The sequence below is a fragment of the Pongo abelii genome, chromosome 2, assembly GCF_028885655.2.
Source record: "Pongo abelii isolate AG06213 chromosome 2, NHGRI_mPonAbe1-v2.0_pri, whole genome shotgun sequence".
Taxonomy (NCBI): Eukaryota; Metazoa; Chordata; class Mammalia; order Primates; family Hominidae; genus Pongo; species Pongo abelii.
In genome coordinates this window covers 121,388,923-121,406,038 of record NC_085928.1, presented here as the reverse complement: position 1 = coordinate 121,406,038, position 17,116 = coordinate 121,388,923, and the positions used below count along the sequence as shown (strand labels likewise).

The window sequence follows — 17,116 nt, the reverse complement described above, 5'->3', positions numbered from 1 at the left end:
TTTTCCTTGTGATTAGATTCAGTTACACATTTTTGGAAGGAATATGCATAAAAATGAATCACTGAATCAATGTGTTCCTCTGAGTGCAATGTATCATACATATTGAGTTGCCCATGACTCAAATCTGGAGTCACTATCATGACATTGACTTTGGTGTCCTATAGGACGTGAACGGATGTTCTCAACCTTTGGCTTCATGCACTACAGTTATGGGCAAAAGGGGCACACACTTGCATACACATAACTTGCTCGATGGTTTGTGAGGTAGAAAGCCCAGGCTGGCCTGTTGGGTGAGGAGAAACACATGGCTCAGTTGCCCTTGTCACCCAAGCCAATGGCCAGCCAACTCCTAGAAGCAAGGGTACCTAGCTAACAGCAGCTGACCACAGATTTATGAATAAGTCCCACCAAGACTGGCAGAAAAGCAACCAAATTGGTGGTTCGCAAAATTGTAAGCTAAATAAATAGTTGCTGTTTTAAGCCACTACATTTTGGGGTGATATGTTAGCTAGCAAAAGCTAACTGATATATCTTGTTTATTGGAGAAAGAAATAAGACTCAGAAGCCCTACATTATTTCTTTGACATTACTGAAGAAAAAAGGTTGTCCTGTTTTTCTTCTAGCTCTGTCCTGTCTCCCTCAGGGATATGACCCTCTGTTTATGTTTAGAATTTAAAAGATTATTTAAATTTACTACTATGGGCCAGGCGCAGTAATCCCAGCATGTTGGGAAGCCAAGGCAAGTGGATCACCTGAGGTTAGGAGTTCAAGACCAGCCTGGCCAATATGGTGAAACCCCATCTCTACTAAAAATACAAAAATTAGCCAGGCATGGTGGCGGGCGCCTGTAATCCTAGCTACTCAGGAGGCTGAGGCAGGAGAATTGCATGAACCCAGAAGGTGGAGGTTGCAGTGAGCCGAGATCACACCACTGCACTCCAGCCCGGGCGACAAGAGTAAGACTCCATCTCAAAATAAATAAATAAATAAAAATTAAAAATTTACTTGTGTGTGTGTGTGTGTGTGTGTGTGCATGTGTGTGTGTGTGTGTATGTGTTTTAAGAGAAAAAAAATAAACCACAGATACTGCTCTCCCTGGATTTTTTGAAAACCAAGTCACATCTCTCAGTTGCTTGACTGGATCAATGATGGCAGGAGACTCTCCCAACACCCTTCCATAGAAACCAGCAGATGCAGAGCCCTTCCTAGAGAGGGACCCCAGAGCAGAAGGGCCTTAGGGTTCACCATGACTCTTACTTTTACCAACTCCTCTGATCCCTTTCCTGGAGATAAGGATTTGGTGCCTCTGGGATGCAGCCAGACAGTTTGTATTTTCAACAAGTTCTTCTGGTATTGATGATGATTTCCCAATCATCATCAGGGGAGTTTGGGAAACACTGCATTACAGAAAGAGTTCTCAACCTGCGCTGTACATTAAAATCACAGGGGAGTTTTTAAAAACCCAGAACATTTAAATCAGAATCTTTAGCGCTGGCACTGAGGCATCAGTATTTTTTAATTACTCCCCCCACCCCTCCCCGATGAGTCCAGTGTGCAGTCAAGAAGAACCTGTGCTCGTTTCTATGACTGATTAGTAAGAAGTTTGCTTCCCCCTCCCCATTCACATGAATATTCCTTTTTCAACCGCATGTGTTTCTGATAACAGAGGTGTACTTATTTGGTGCATACAAAATGCTGCCCTTGAGGCTTCTTTATGATTTTCTCCTCACCACTCAGCTGATTTCCCAATAGGAATTTGACTTTTCCTTACTGTGAGCAGTTCCCTAAATCTTATAAATTTCCTTTTTGGGAAAAAGATATTATTTTCTTTTTAGTGTACTGTCCAATATGAAGAGAGACTGGAGGGCAAGCTTTGAACATCAGCAGCTGTATCAGATGCTGCCAGGGCTCTGCCCACATTCTCTAGACATCTTTACCATTCCTATGCACAGGGACTCCTGGTAGGCACCTTTGCCTCTTTGTTGGAAGGTGGCACTCAGGCTACTGGAACCTTTTGCCTGTGCACACAAAAAAACCGAAGAACCCGGGAATTTATATCTCCTGAAGCAACCCTTCACCCATGACTGACAGGTGTGGTATAACTACTCCAGCTCCCTCACCCCAATCAGAAAAACTGTGGTTACATACATACACTATCTCCAGGGATTTCCTGAGTGATTCAGCCAAAGTTACCTGGCACCTCACCACCACTGTGAATTTCACTTAATATTGCACTAATGCTTGACCTCCTTCCTTGTCTTGTCCACTTCCCCACCGCACTATTGGCTTTTCTTTGGAAGACTTCCTGATAAACCATGTCTAGTAAATCCTCACTTCAAGGTTTTCTTCTAGAGAAACCAACCTAATATAGCAATCCCCAAGAGCACACCCTCCAGCACCTTTAAGAAGACTCTGGCACTGACCTTCATCCTTAATACAAAGGGCACTGTATGTGCCACCAGGAACTGGGTTGCTCTCAATTCTCACATCGACAGCTCTCATGATTTGCTGTTCTCCACTTCCTTTGCTACACACAGTTGTTCTGAAATAGACAAAAAAGGCACTGAATGAGGAAAACTCTGGGTTGAAAATCATAAGGAATAATTCTCTTCTGCTGTCAGCCCTGAATCAGCAGAGATTTTTCTGATTCATGAGCTCTGTCTGAAAGCATAAATCTGGACACATTCTCTGCCAAAAAAAAGGACTAAATTCAGAAATACAGGTGATGCTTCAGTTGATGTTATAGGTATCAATTCGAGTTTCAAAGGCAATATATTGTTGATCTCTTCTAGATTATGTTGGTTTTTATTTCATAAAATTCTGCTCTTTTCTTTTTCTCTTATTTTGCTGTTCTTCAAATCTCTTTAGCTCTTTAGTTCATGAAACTTCAACTTTTTTCCTTTTCTAACACACATTTAATGTTTTAGATTTCCTTCTAGGTATAGTTTTGGCAGCACCCCATGAGTTTGGGTATGTATATTTTTAATTAGTTCTAAATATATGATAATTTCCATTATAATTTTTTCCCATAATTTGTTTAAGGATATCTTTTCTAAACAGCAAATACTTGAATTTTTAAAAGTTCATCTCACAATCTTGTTTTCTAATTGGAGCCTCTTGTCTACTTATACTTAATTTAATCATCAATCTAATTTAAATCTGCTTTTTATTAGTTCTGCCCATTCTCTCTTCCTTTCCTCTTCTTTCTTTTTTCCCACTTTGGATTATCTGAATTCTTCTTCTTTTTTGGGGGAGTATTCTCTTTTTTCTCTGTATTGATTTGGAAGTTAAATATCCTTTCTCTATTTTCTTCAGTGGTACCCAGAAGTTACAACTTCTTTGACTTATTGAAATGTAATATTATTTTTTATCATCTTCCCTAATAATACAACTTGAAATACTTAAAACACTACATATGAATACACTTAAAATACTTCCAACTTATATAAATCATTATTTAGTATCCAGTGTTACTATTACTGCTTCAGACAATTACATTATTTCAATCGGTCCACATATTTACTCCTTCCATTTATTCTTTTTTGCCTCTCCAGTCTTCTTCATGCAATATTTTCCTCCTGCCTGAAGAGCACTTGTTAATGTTTAAGCGCAGATTGGATGTAATGAATTATCTCACCTTTTGTCTGTCTAAAAATGTCTTTATTTCACCTTTATTATTGGGAGATATTTTTCACTGGGGATAAAATTCTAGGTTAGCAGTAATTTTCTTTCAGTACCTTCAAAATATCAAAAGTCTTTGGGCTTTCATTGTCAGTTTATTGTTGCTCCTTTAAAGACAATCTCGGCATTTTTAATTTTTAAAAATATTCTTTTCTTCATATACGATTCTTACCAGTCTTACCATCATGTGCCTAGCTGTGAATTTCTTTGTATTTGTCTTACTTGAGCTTTGCAGGGATTCTTGAATCTGTGTCTGGATGTTTTTCTTCAACTGTGGATAATTTTCATATTACTTTTATTCTATTTTCTTTTATCTTTCTCTTCTCCTTTTATAATTCAAATTATATTACATCTTCTTTGTCTTTTACCCTTTGTTGTATAATTTTTCATCCTTTTTCCCTCTGTTATTTATTCTGGATATCTTCCTCTGAAATATTTTCCAGTTCACTAATCCTCTCTTTGGCTCTTTTTTTTTTAAATCTTTCTTTCCTTTCTTTCCTTTCCTTTCCTTTCTTTCCTTCCTTCTTTCCTTCCTTTCTTCCTCTTTCTCTCTCCTTCCTTCCTTCTTTTCTTTCTCTCTCTTCTTTCTTTTCTTTTTTTTCTTTTCTTTTCTTTCTTTTTGGGACAAGGTCTCACTATATTGTCTAGACTGTATTTAAACTTTGAACTCCTTGGCTCAAGTGATCCTCCTGCCTCAGCTTCCCAAGTAGCTGGGACTACAGGCATGCACCACCATGCCCAGCCCTCTTTGGCTCTTTTTAATCAGCTATTAGGTCTATCCATTAAGTTCTTAATTTTAGTTACTGAATTTTTCATGTCTAGAGTTTCCATTTGGTTATTTTTACAGTTTCCACACTCTGCCAAAATTCTCCTTCTCATCTTTTATATCTTTGAACATGTCCAGGATAGTTATTTTAAAGTCTGCATCTACCAATCCTAATGTCTGGAGTTTCTATTACCTATTGTTTCTTCTGAATTTTATTCTACTTGCCTTGTCTCCTCATGCAACTAGTTATTTTATATTGTGTGACAAATCCTACACTGGCTAAATTGTTTGTTGAAATAAATTGAGGTCTAGGATACTATCTTCCTCAAAAGATAATTTTTATTTGATTCTCCTAGACATCTGGAGCACTGGAAATTCAGGGTCATCTCAATCCAAATTCATGGCTATAGAGTATTTGAAGATGTGCTGCTTCTCCTAGGAGGGCCTGCGTCCAGTTCACTGTACAGTGTACTGTGTCCAGCTTACCCTTAGGGCATAGCCCTGCAAGGTCCCAACCCAAAGCAAAACGGCTCACCAGGTCCCCTCCTACACAGAAGGTGAATTCAAATCTCCATTCTCCTAGTCCCATGTGGCTATTAAAATTGCTATTCAGCTTTTTAGCCACCCTTCATGGAATCTGCAAAAGTTTCCAGGAGACAAGTGGCCCAAAAGTCTGAATTCATCACTCTAGGCCTTTATCATTCTCTGGATTTATGTGTACACTCAACATAAATTCATAGAGATACAGGGCAGATGTGCTAGATGTCTACTATGCCATCAATTACAAGATGCACCACACATTTAATCATTGCTTTTCAGTGTGTGGTGAGGGAGTGGAGACCTGTGCAGGAAAGGCCCACAGTGAAATGTACATACTAATGGTTAGATGCTTGTTTCTAGAAAACTAAAATGAAAGGACCTTGAATAGGAATGGTGAAAAGAGAATAATATGTTTTTAAAAATAAATTAAAAAGGGATAGAAAAACTATTTTAATACATTGTGTAGTAAATATAACAAGTATATTTTCTTTATTTTCTTTCTTTCATTATTTATTTTGAGACAGAGTCTAGCTCTGTTGCTCAGGCTGGAGTGCAATGGTGCCATCTCGGCTCACTACAACGGTGCCATCTTGGCTCACTGCAACCTCTGTCTCCCTGGCTCAAGCGATTCTCCTGCCTCAGCCTCCCGAGTAGCTGGGACTACAGGCACACACCACCATGCCCAGCTAAGTTTTGTTATTTTTTTGTTTTTATTTTTATTTTTTTAGTAGAGACTGGGTTTCGCCATATTGGCCAGGCTGGTCTTGAACTCCTGACCACAACTAATCCACCCGCCATGGCCTCCCAAAATGCTAGGATTACAGGCATGAGCCACTGCACCCAGCTGTATGTTTTCTTTGTAAGGTAATATCATTTCAGCCTGCAGAGATCCACTAATATGTCTTAACACCTTATAGTAAACCCTTAACACCTTATAGTAAACCCACTTTCTAATCATCCAGTCCTGGCATACAATGCCTGAGAGACTTAAGCCTAGTTGCAAGCGGTCTCTTCAGAATCTGTGAATACTCTGGTTATCTGATGAAATTTTATAGTAAGAGGATTATGAAAAAATATTCCTACTTGACTACATTATGGAAATGCATGCACAGGGCAGATTTTGTCTATTTAAGACCATGGATATAAAACGTAAGGCAGAGAGGACCACAGTTCCAGATTCACCAAAAGGCTTTGGATGCAGCCTCAGTTGTCCCTTTATTCAGTTGCTGCTTCATACTTGGCACATTTGGAGACATGAGTCAGCATGGCTGTCTATGTTTTCTATGGCCACTCGCCAGCCAGACATCTTAGGATCATCATCTACCAAAGTAGTTCTTGGTGCCTTGTTTGCTTTCACATTTCCTGTGGCATGAAGGAAAAAGTGAAGTGGCTCCTGCCTTCTGAGCATGACTAAAGAAGGGTTTGTTTATTTCTGCTTTTGTTGCCTGTGTTTCTGAGATCTTATTAAAATATTTTCCCAGACCAATATCCTGAAGCATTCCTCCTATGTTTTCTTCTAGTAGTTTTATAGTTTTGGGTCTTACATTTAGGTCTATAATCTACTTTGAGTTGATTTTTATATGAGGTGAGAGGTGGGGGTCTAGTTTTATTCTTCTGCATACAGATATCCAGTTTTCCCAGCACCATTTATTGAAGATACTGTCCTTTTCCCAGTGCGTGTTCTAAGTTCTAGTGTTCTATACCACTGTAGGATGGCCATAGTTAACAATAACATATCATTTCAAACAGCTAGAAGGAGGATATTGAATGTTCCCAGCAAAAAAGAAATGATAAATATTTGAGATGACAGATATGCTAATTACCCTGATCTGATCACTCTCAATTATGTGTGTCAAAACATCACTACACACCCCATGAATATGTACAATTATTATTTGTCAATTTAAAAAATAAAATTAGGCCAGGCATGGTGGCTCACACCTGTAAACCCAGCACTTTGGGAGGTGGAAGCCAGAGGATTGCTTGAGTCCAGGAGTTTGAGACCAGCCTGAGCAATATGGCAAGACTTCATTTCTACAAAAAAACTAATAAATTAATAAAAATTTAAAACAAAGCAGGTTTCAGCACTATTGGAAAGATTTCTCCTAGCTGGCCATAACAATTACTTCTCTAAAGGATTCCACGGGTCAGGCACTCAGACAGCCACAGCAGGAATGGCCTGTCTTGCATATAATGTCTAGGGCCTGAGCTGGCAAGACTCATAGGCTGGCAATAACTCAATGGCTGGGGTCTAGAATCACCTAGAGGCATCTTCATTCACATTTTTGGCAGTTAATGCTAGCCACTGGCTAGGACATTGGTTAGGGCTGTTGGCAAGAGCCCCTAAAGGAGATACCTCCATGTGGTCTGGCCTTCCTCACAGCACACCCATCTCAGCACAGTCAGACTCCTCATGGCATCTCAAGGCTACAAAAGTGAGTGTCCCCAGAAATCTAGACAGATGCGGCATGGATTTTTCCAACCTAACTTCAGAAGTCACGTAATCTCACTTTTGCTGTATTCTATCAGTAGAGGCAAACACACCTGTTGATGGCAGTGGTGTGAAAAAATTTGTGGCCATATTTTAAAACCTCCATACCACGTTCCTATACATATATATGCAGATGAGTATCCACAGAAAAAAAGGGATAAAGAATGTATGCCAAACAATTAATAGTCATTATCTCTGAGGTGGAGAAGAAGAGAGAAACTTACTTTGTACTTTATATATATATGCATTATTTGAAAGTTTTACAATAAGCATGTATTATTTTTATTACTTAAAAAAAAATCAAGGCTAGGCAGGGTGGCTCACGCTCGTAATCCCAGCACTTTGGGAAGCCAAAGCAGGAGGACTGCTTGAGGCCAGAGTTCAAGACCAGCCTGGGCAACATAGCAAGCATTTTTTATCTCTATAAAAAAAAAATTAGCCAGGTGTGGTGGCACATGCCTGTAGTCTTAGCTACAGGAGGCTGAGGCAGGAGAAACATTAGAGCCCAGGATGTTGAGGCTGCAGTGAGCTATAATCGTGCCACAGCACTCCAGCCTGGTCGACAGAGTGAGCCCCTATGTCTAAAACAAAAAAAGAAAATTCAACATAACAAAGTAAGGGGATAAAAGAACTATGACAGAACTCCAGAAAAATGCTTTTGTAAGTAAACTCAAAACATGAACACACACCAGGTGTGGTGGCTTACACTTTGGGAGGCCGAGGCAGGTGGATCGCCTGAGGTAAGGAGTTTGAGATCAGCCTGGGCAATACGATGAAACCCCATCTCTACTAAAAATATAAAAATTAGCTGCGCATGGTGGCACATACCTGTAATCCCAGCTACTCAGGAGGCTGAGGCAGGAGAATTGCTTGAACCTGGGAGGTGGAGGTTGCAGTGAGCCTAGATTGCGCCACTGCACTCCAACCTGGGCAACAGAGCTGGGCTCCATCTCAAACAAAACAAAACATGAATACACTGGAACCTACTGCCCACTGTACTCTGCCTGTACTGGTACCTCAACAGAACAATTACTGAGCCTTATATAAGCCTTGGTGGTGCAACTGGGGTGAGTTGGAAAAGGAGTGCTCGCCTAACTTACCCAAGAGTACCATCTGCTAGCCAGCCAGTGGCGCACACTGCAAAGGAGCAATCCTGTACCACTCTCCGTAGCTCGTCTGCAGATGCCAGATGAGCGCCCCTGCTCTTGCAGGAAAGCCGAGCAGCCTCCAGTTGTAGGCCCTGAGAGCCATTCTGAGACTCCAGCACAAAGAGCTTTCCTGTGTGGGAACAAGCACAAACACATGTGGATTTCAGGATCCATGGGAAGTTAGTCTCAGCAAACTCATCCTCTGGCAGACGCCAGTTAGAACTGTAGTCCTTGCCTGAAGGCCCAGGTGCAGCAATTACCACATTCACATTGCACACCATCCCTGGGACCAGGTGATGATAATTACACTAGCATTTTTGTCTTTTTTTTTTTTCTCTTGTCTTCCTCTTTTTTTCCCCCCAAAATTAACCATCTGCTCTGGCATGTCGATCTGGAAAAGCCCTTCAAATCTTTCTTTTAAAATGATGTTTTACAAATATCATGTGTCAAGGCTCAGTGTCCTAGGCTTCCCTGAGTTAGGTCACTTGATGTCTAAGGCACTGATTTAGGCCTCAGCTCTGCTTTCTTCTGCCTCCCTCAGCCCTAGGATGACCCCCTATACAACAGGTTGCTTCCCTTCTCTCTCTCCCTTGCCTTAGGATATTACCAGGCCTCTTTCACAATAAATTCATTTGTGTCTGCTGCACTTCTGTCCTACTGGACAAGAAAACAGGGATGATGTCTGGTACACCTTGGCTTCCTATAGCACATTAATATATGGACATGTAGTGGGCCTCAAAGAATGTGTGATCAGTGGGGGGATGGGAACCTGAATTCAAGCAGAGGTGAAAGCCCAGGCTGAAAGCAAATGAGAATTTTAAGCAAGGAAACCATGGTACCGGAGGGAGTACTGAGGTCCCCAGGAGCCTCCTGGAGGAATGAAGCAATGCCTTGGGTGGCCCTATCACGTTAAGGTAAAGGCAGGGGAGAAAACACCTACTTAGAATGAGACACTTTACTTCCATCTGTCACCAACTTTTTCATAATATATCAGTGATTAGACTAAGACACAACTAAGATACAAGTCACCTGCTTGCAAAAGACTAAGACACAAGTCATCTACTTGCAAAATTATTATAATAAATATAATAATTCCCCAGCTTTGGAACCAAAAGTTATAATAAAAATACAAAAAAAAAATTTAAATAAACACATCCATAGGTGACTGGCACTCCTACACTTAACTACAAAAAGGTAGTATTAACAAAACTACAAGGAAAAACAAAAAAATCCACAATCCTTGAGGAAATTTTAAACTACTATCCCTCTCAGTAATTGTTAAAACAGAAAACAAAATTAGCACTCTTGATGTAAGAACCTATGTGCAGTACTGCATATCAAACTACAGAACACACATTCATTTTAGGCACACACAGAACATTTGTAAAACTGATCAAATACTGAGCTATAAAGCAAATCTAAAAAAACCTCAAAAGACAAAAATCATACAAAGCATGTCTTTTAGACTACAACAAAGCTAAAATCACTTATTTTATATATGAAACACTTATATAGTGTTTACTATGGACTAGATGTTGTTCAAATTGCTTTACAAATACTCATTAAATTAATGCTTATGACAACTCTATGATATAGGTGGTATTATCATCCTCATTTTATAGTTAAGGTTTAGTATTAATGCTTGTCCAAGATCACACAGCAGAGATACAAAACCAGGCAGTATGGCTCCATTAGTGATTTTAATCACTTGGTTATACTGCCTCTCAATAACAAAGCAATAACTAGGAAAATCCCCTTGTGCATGGAAATTACAAAATATACTTCTAAATAAACTGTGTTCAAAGAAGAAATCCCAACTGAAATAAAACATGTCAACTCAAGGGCCAAAAACTCATGGAGAAACTAAAGTAGTTTAAGAGAAATTTATAGCCTCAGACCTCATATTATTAATACCAAAAAAGACCTCATATTATTAATACCAAAAGTATGGTTGAGAATCAATGATCTAAGTTTCTAGCTCAAAAAACTAACACAAAAGTCCCACAAAATCAAATCTTCTAACGTAGAAGGAGGAAATAATACAGATAGAGCAGAAATCAATAAAACAGAAAGCAGACATACAATCGAGAAAATAAAGCCAAAAGTTGCTTTTTTCAAAAGAATAATAAAATGGATAAACCCCTACTAAGACTGATCAAGACAAAAAAAAAAAAGACAGAAAACACAAATTACCAATATCAAGAATGAAAGGGAACATCACTACAGATCCCGTGGACCCTGAAATGATAATTAGAGATTATTACATTGTATATGCCACATTAGACAACCTAAATGAAGTGGGGAAAAAACTTTAAAAACAAAACTTAGCAATATTGACACAAAATTAATTTTAAAATCTGAATACTTCTTTATCTACCAAAGAAATTAAATTCATTATTTAAAATCTTCCTACAGGAAAACCTTCAGACACAGATGATCTCACACCAAAACAAACAAACAAAAGCCCTCACCCACAGAAACCCTTTCAGAGTTAAAGAAGGAGCAACTTTCCAATTTGGTTTAGGAACCATCATAAGTTTGATATCAACACTTGGCAAAGATATTATAAAAAATGAAAATTACAGGCTAATATGTTTCATGAACATAGATTCAATAATACCAAACCAGCTTCCCTCACTCCAGGCTCAGTTCTGGGTCTTCTCGCTGTAAAATTTTTCCTTAGGATTCTGCCCACGCACATGATTTCAAAGACCATCCTTATACAGATGACATGTTTTTAGAAATAGTTCCTCTGCAAATCTATCTCTTCAAATATCTGTAATTCATCATACTTAAGCTGAGCATTTCTTCTTCTTCCTCCCGTCACCATAGCACACAAATAACTAAATGTAGGAACTGGTGGCAGCTAAGAATTTAGCACCAAAAAGAATCCTTTGATAATATAGCTTATAACTCTTCCTGGTTCTAGTATAAAAGTTGGAGCTCAGAAAATTGAGTTTACTATAAGGAAGTATACCTGTAATTGTCCATTGAGGAAGTGGGGAAAGAAAAGGAGAATGAAGAAAAGGAATCATTTCTGGCAAGCAGTAACAAAGAATCATGTGCTCTGGTGTTGTCCTTACTTTCTCTTTGACCAGTGACATTTCTGCCTTTAATTTTCTATGACCCGTATCAAGCTAGACAGGCACAAAATATTGATCCTTATCCACATGGCATTCCACTTAAACAGTTATAGTGGGATGAAACTCTAAAACCTTATGGATTGCAAAAATATTTATTTAAAAGGAATTAAAATTGGCACAATATATCTTGTTCAAAGGTTAATATTAGCTCCAATTTATTCTACTTGCATTCTTTAAAATCAGCTTAATTTTCATGGCTCAATGTCAGTCAAAAAACACTACAGTGAAGAATTATCAGTAAACTGCTAATAGGTATGGGATTCTTTTGAGGAGTGATGGAAATGTTCTGGAATTAGATGCATGCAAACCATGGTTTTCACAACCTAATGAATATACTAACCCACTTAACTGTATATTTTAAAATGACAAATTTTATGTGAAATACATGTCAATTTAAAAAATTAGCAGTGGTTACTAACAGCCTTCAAAGTTAAAAATGTTTTGTTTCTAACACTCTCTCTGAGGATATAGAGAAATAAGACATTCATCCTTAATTAGGAACGAAGAGCTTTTCAAGCCTGCACTTAAAACAGAGAGCACTAAAACCTCTAAGACCTAGAGGGTTTTTTCCTTGGCTTTCCCCTTTCCCTGACAAGCATGCTTTTTTTTCCCCCCCATGTCTTCTAGTTTCACTCAATATCGTTGGCTAAACAAGAATCACATTTTAAAATACACAACGCATCCTAAATTGACGGAGGGCTTTTCTCTTTTATCAGTCTAATTCGTCCTTAGCTAGAACTCCCTCATGGGTGTGAGAACTGCTGGCTTTAAGCTTGCTTCCTTCAGATGCTCCTGTACCAAGTCAGCGGGATTTTGTTCCAATATGAAAACACAGCTGAATTAGCTTTTCAAAACGGAATGGATACAGAGCTCCAATCCTGCTCATTTTAGGGCAAGTATTACAAGCTAAATTCAGGCTGAAAAACCAAGAAAACAAAAAGTGGATCAATTCTCAGAGAACCTGCCATAATCTGGCCCTTGCCCATTTCTCTACCTCATGTCTCAAGACGTCCCCTCGCCTCCAGGTACTTTGCTTTATCATTTGTCCCGTTTTTCCTGTCACTCAGAGATAGCCTTTGCACGTGCTATTCCCTCTGCCCAGGCCATTCTCTCTCTCTTAGCCTCGCTGATTCCCACTCATCTTTCACGTCTTCCCGGACCAAGCCAAAATATCCAAGGGAGTTTTCTAACCATCGGCGGTGTCCTCAGGGGCACATTAATAGACGTTGAGAAACTGAGGGACGGCGGAAAGTCACCCTTTAGCAGAGGAGGTTCTAGGGCACCTTAGAGGTGTTTTCATTTGAGCTTTCTTGGAGACCTTAGGAAAGCTAGCGGCGGGACTGCGGGACCTGCGCGCTTGGCGCTAAGGAAGGGTCCAGGCATCAGGCGGGCGTTTGGGCGCACGGGCACGCGGACACTTGGTGGGCCAGGAGAGGGATGCTGGGTCGCAGGACCGCCGCTCGCTCGTTCCTCTCAGGCTTGCGCTTGCCGCTTGCCGGGCCGGTCAGAGGGAGCAGCCCCGGCGAGCTACGCCCTCCCTGCCCCGACCCCACGCTCCACCCCCCGCCCCGCCGCCTCCCGCACACTCACCATCCGCCCGCACCGAAAGGCGCGGCAGACCGAGCAGGAGAAGCGCCGCTGCCCAGAGCCCGGGCAGGCGTCTGTGCCAACGGGCAGGCGGGCTGGGTCCCTCGGCAGTCATGGTCCGGGAGTGCGCGGGCCAGCGGGCTCGGGTGAGGGCTCTGGCTGCGCTTGGGGTTGCCCAGGCCACTGCCCAGCGTGCGCCACTCGGCTCTGCGCTCTGCGCTTGGCTCACGAATCGCAGGCTTCGCGCCGGGCGCGCCGAGAGGGAGGAGCGCGGAGAGCCGGAGGAGGCTCGGGACGCAGAGCCGGAGCGCCTGGGCCGCCGAACTCCCGGGGGGGGGGGGGGGGTCTTCTCTGTGGCGCCGAGGAGGCGGCTGTAACCCGGCTCCGCCTTCGCGCTGGGCACCTGGAAACCTCGGTGCCAAAAGGGGCTGCGCCGGGCCGCGCGCTCCGCGGGCACAGCGGGGCGGAGGGCGAGGGCGCAGGGAGGCGGGGAGAGTAGCGAGGCGGCCCCAAGGAGCCCCCGCCCGTCTGGGGGACCCTTGGCGAGAGGGTGACGCAGTCTGACAGGCCGAGCCCCTCCGGCAGGACCGTTAGAAAACGGGTGTCTAACTCTGTCCTCGGCCTCTGCTTTTCAGCTGGCCTCCTCCCCCTCCCCCCCACCACATTTTTTTTTTTTTTTTTTTTTTAATGAAGCGAGGAAAATCTAACTTACCTACCACCCTCACTCTAAGGTGTGAAAGGCGTGGAATAGCGAAATTTCTCTTTCCTGAAAGCGTAGTTTGAGAGTCACTGAGGAAAGGATATCTTCAGGAATGCTGCTTTCACCACTTTTCCTGGTACGCTAGTATTTCTCAAGGAGCAGTAAGAGGGCTAGTGAGATTGTCACCATTATCACCCACTTCCCAAATCAGGGCTCTTTGACCTCGAAAGGGTCTGAGATTCGGACTCTATCGGTCTGGTCTGGGAATCTACACTCTAAGTAAATGTCCCAGTGGATTCTGCTGCAGGGGTCCCTGTTTGACTTGATTCATTCTTCCTGCTCACCCCCAGCCTGTCTCCCCACCACCAGCCCTGTTCAGTGAAAGAAGAACTTGCTTTCTTCATAGGTAGAGTAATGAAGATCAGTATTGTTATAACCGAGGCATGTGTGGTGCTTTACAATTTGCAAATCCCTTTTATATTCATGTATGGGTCAACAAACATCTATTGAGTGCCCACACATGCCTGTCCCTGTGCTAGACCCTGAATGTGGCTGCAATCTGTCCTAAAAATGTTCACACTTAAATAAAATATACTTACAATTGAACAAGTGATTGGTGCTAAAGGGGAAGATGATTATCCTCATTTAATGAACCAGGACACAGACATTGAAATAATTTATTTTCTTTTCACAGTAAGAACTTGGATTTGAATCCACATCTGATTTACTACAGGTGTCATTTTTCAGCTTACATTAATTATCGAAATGTACTGAAAAGATTTCTTCTCTCCTTATTACTTCCCATCAACTACAAGGACTACTATTAGTGAGTAATTATTTTGGATAATTAAACTTTGCTTTCAAAATACGAATACTGCCCAGACATGGTGGCCCACGCCTGTAATCCAAGCACTTTGGGAGGCGGAGGCCGACCAATCACCTGAGATCAGGAGTTGGAGACCAGCCTGGCCAACATGGTGAAATTTCCATCTTTACAAAAATACAAAAATTAGCCGGGCCTGGTAGCTGTTAATGCAGTGAGGTGTTAAATGCAGTGAGGCCTGGCAAGTATAAATTAATTTACTTAGCTCCTTCCCTTTTTTTTTGAGAGGGAGTCTCGCTCTGTTACTAGGCTGGAGTGCCGTGGAGCGATCTCGACTCACTGTAACCTCCGCCTCCCGGGTTCAAGCGATTCTCCTGCCTCAGCCTCCCGAGTAGTTGGGACTACAGGCGTGCGCCACCACGCCCAGCTAATTTTTATATTTTTAGTAGAGACGGGGTTTCACCATGTTGGCCAGATGGTCTCGATCTCTTGACCTCGTGATCCGCCGGCCTCGGCCTCCCAAAGTGCTGGGATTACAGGCATGAGCCACCACGCCCGGCCAGCTCCTTCCCTTTTAACAGTTAGCTGGTAACCTAAGGAGTGAGACTTCACATATCTGGACTGGAGGGGTCATTTTAAAGCCTGGTTAGTGCTGAGAACGGAGGGGAGGGATCAGAAGGTACCTGCCAGAGCTACCAACTCACTCACTCAGGAGCTTTGCCTAGTAACATTTTTAAAACAGTCAATTGAATATTACTACTTAATTCTCCTGACATTTTCAAGATTATGTTTATTCACAATTTTCTTGGCCTGTCCTGATGTGACGAGATGACACGCTGTAAGGGTAATTGGTATGGTTGCTTTAGAAGACCGGCTGTTCCATCTAAACATATGCCTGCCTTAGGATCCAGGAATTCCTCTCCTAGGAGTATATCCAAAAGAATGAGAACCTATATTCACAAAAATATTTGTGCACAACTGTTCGTAGCAGCTTTATTTGCAATGATCAAAAACTGGAAGCAATTCAGATATCATCAACAGATGAATAGAAAAACAAACTGCCATATTCACACAATAGAATACTATTCGACAATAACAGGAATGAACTACTGAATGAACTACTCAACACGTGAATGAATCTCAAGGATAGCATACAGAGTGAAAGAAGTCTTACACAAAACAATTCACACTGTGTAATTCCATTTATATGAAGTTCAAGACAGGACAAAACTAATCTGTGGTGAAAACAAAACTAATCTGTGGTGAAAACAACAGTGGTTGCCTTTGAAGGAATGGGAACACAGGGGAACATCTGAAGTGATGAAAATGTTCTATTCCTGATGGGGATGTGGTCACATGAGTGTATATGTTTGTCAAACATCCCTAAACTGTACACTTGAAATCTTTGCATTTAATTGAATACTTATACTTCAGTAACAAATACTTTAAAAATCAGAATTTCAGTCCTTGCCCTAAAAAATAAAGAAGGTTTAATAGAAGGCCAAGTGCGGTGGCTCACGCCTCTAATCCCAGCACTTTGGGAAGTGGGTGGATCACTAGGTCAGGAGATTGAGACCATCTTGGCTAACACAGTGAAACCCCATCTCTACTGAAAATACAAAAAATTAGCCAGGTGTGGTGGCACCTGCCTGTAATCGCAGTTACTTGGGAGGCTGAGGCAGGAGAATTGCTTGACCTTGGGAGCCGGACATTGCAGTGAGTCAAGATCGTGCCACTGCACTCCAACCTGGGTGACAGAGCGAGACTCTGTCTTTAAAGAAAAAAAAAGTTTAATAGAAGAGAGTTTGATGAAAGGACCACATGCAGTGATGTGGACAGGACTGAGAGAACCAATAAGGGATGGTGAAACTCCTGGGTCTAGCAACAGCTGGAAGCTGTAGCCATGCTGAGGCCTGAAGGTGTGAGGGAAGGTTGAGGTGTTACCAAACCAGCAACAGCTGTGGCCATGAAAGAGGCCGCCTGAAAAAAAGGATACCCATAGGTGGAAGAATCAAGATGCTGCCACTGGTCTGGTAGGGAGGGAGTGAGGAAGAAAGACCCTGACCTCTCTCTCCTTCTATCCTTGATATTCCTCTTGATACCTTCTGTTGGCTGAACCATTTAAAAGCTAAAGGGTAAAGAAACACAGGTGCAGTGGTCCTTAGAAGTCACCCTGTTAGGGTGCAGAGTTGGACAAAGAAGGTTAAAGAGTGGATCTGGAATGGCAAATGGGAAAC

At 41.7% G+C, this 17,116-nt stretch overlaps 1 protein-coding gene across 1 annotated transcript in view; it reads right to left on the bottom strand.

The window, feature by feature from the left end:
* SUSD5 (sushi domain containing 5) overlaps window positions 1–13,513 on the bottom strand; it is a 72,696-nt gene extending 59,183 nt beyond the window's left edge. Inside the window, exons 1-3 of the mRNA XM_002813967.6 lie at window positions 13,360–13,513; window positions 8,579–8,756; window positions 2,424–2,542 (exon numbers count right to left, since the gene is read on the bottom strand). Coding sequence (XP_002814013.2) covers window positions 2,424–2,542; window positions 8,579–8,756; window positions 13,360–13,471 — 409 coding nt within the window. The 5' untranslated portion in view covers window positions 13,472–13,513. The remainder of the gene's footprint in view (window positions 1–2,423; window positions 2,543–8,578; window positions 8,757–13,359) is intronic.
* Between the last annotated feature and the right edge of the window lie 3,603 nt (window positions 13,514–17,116).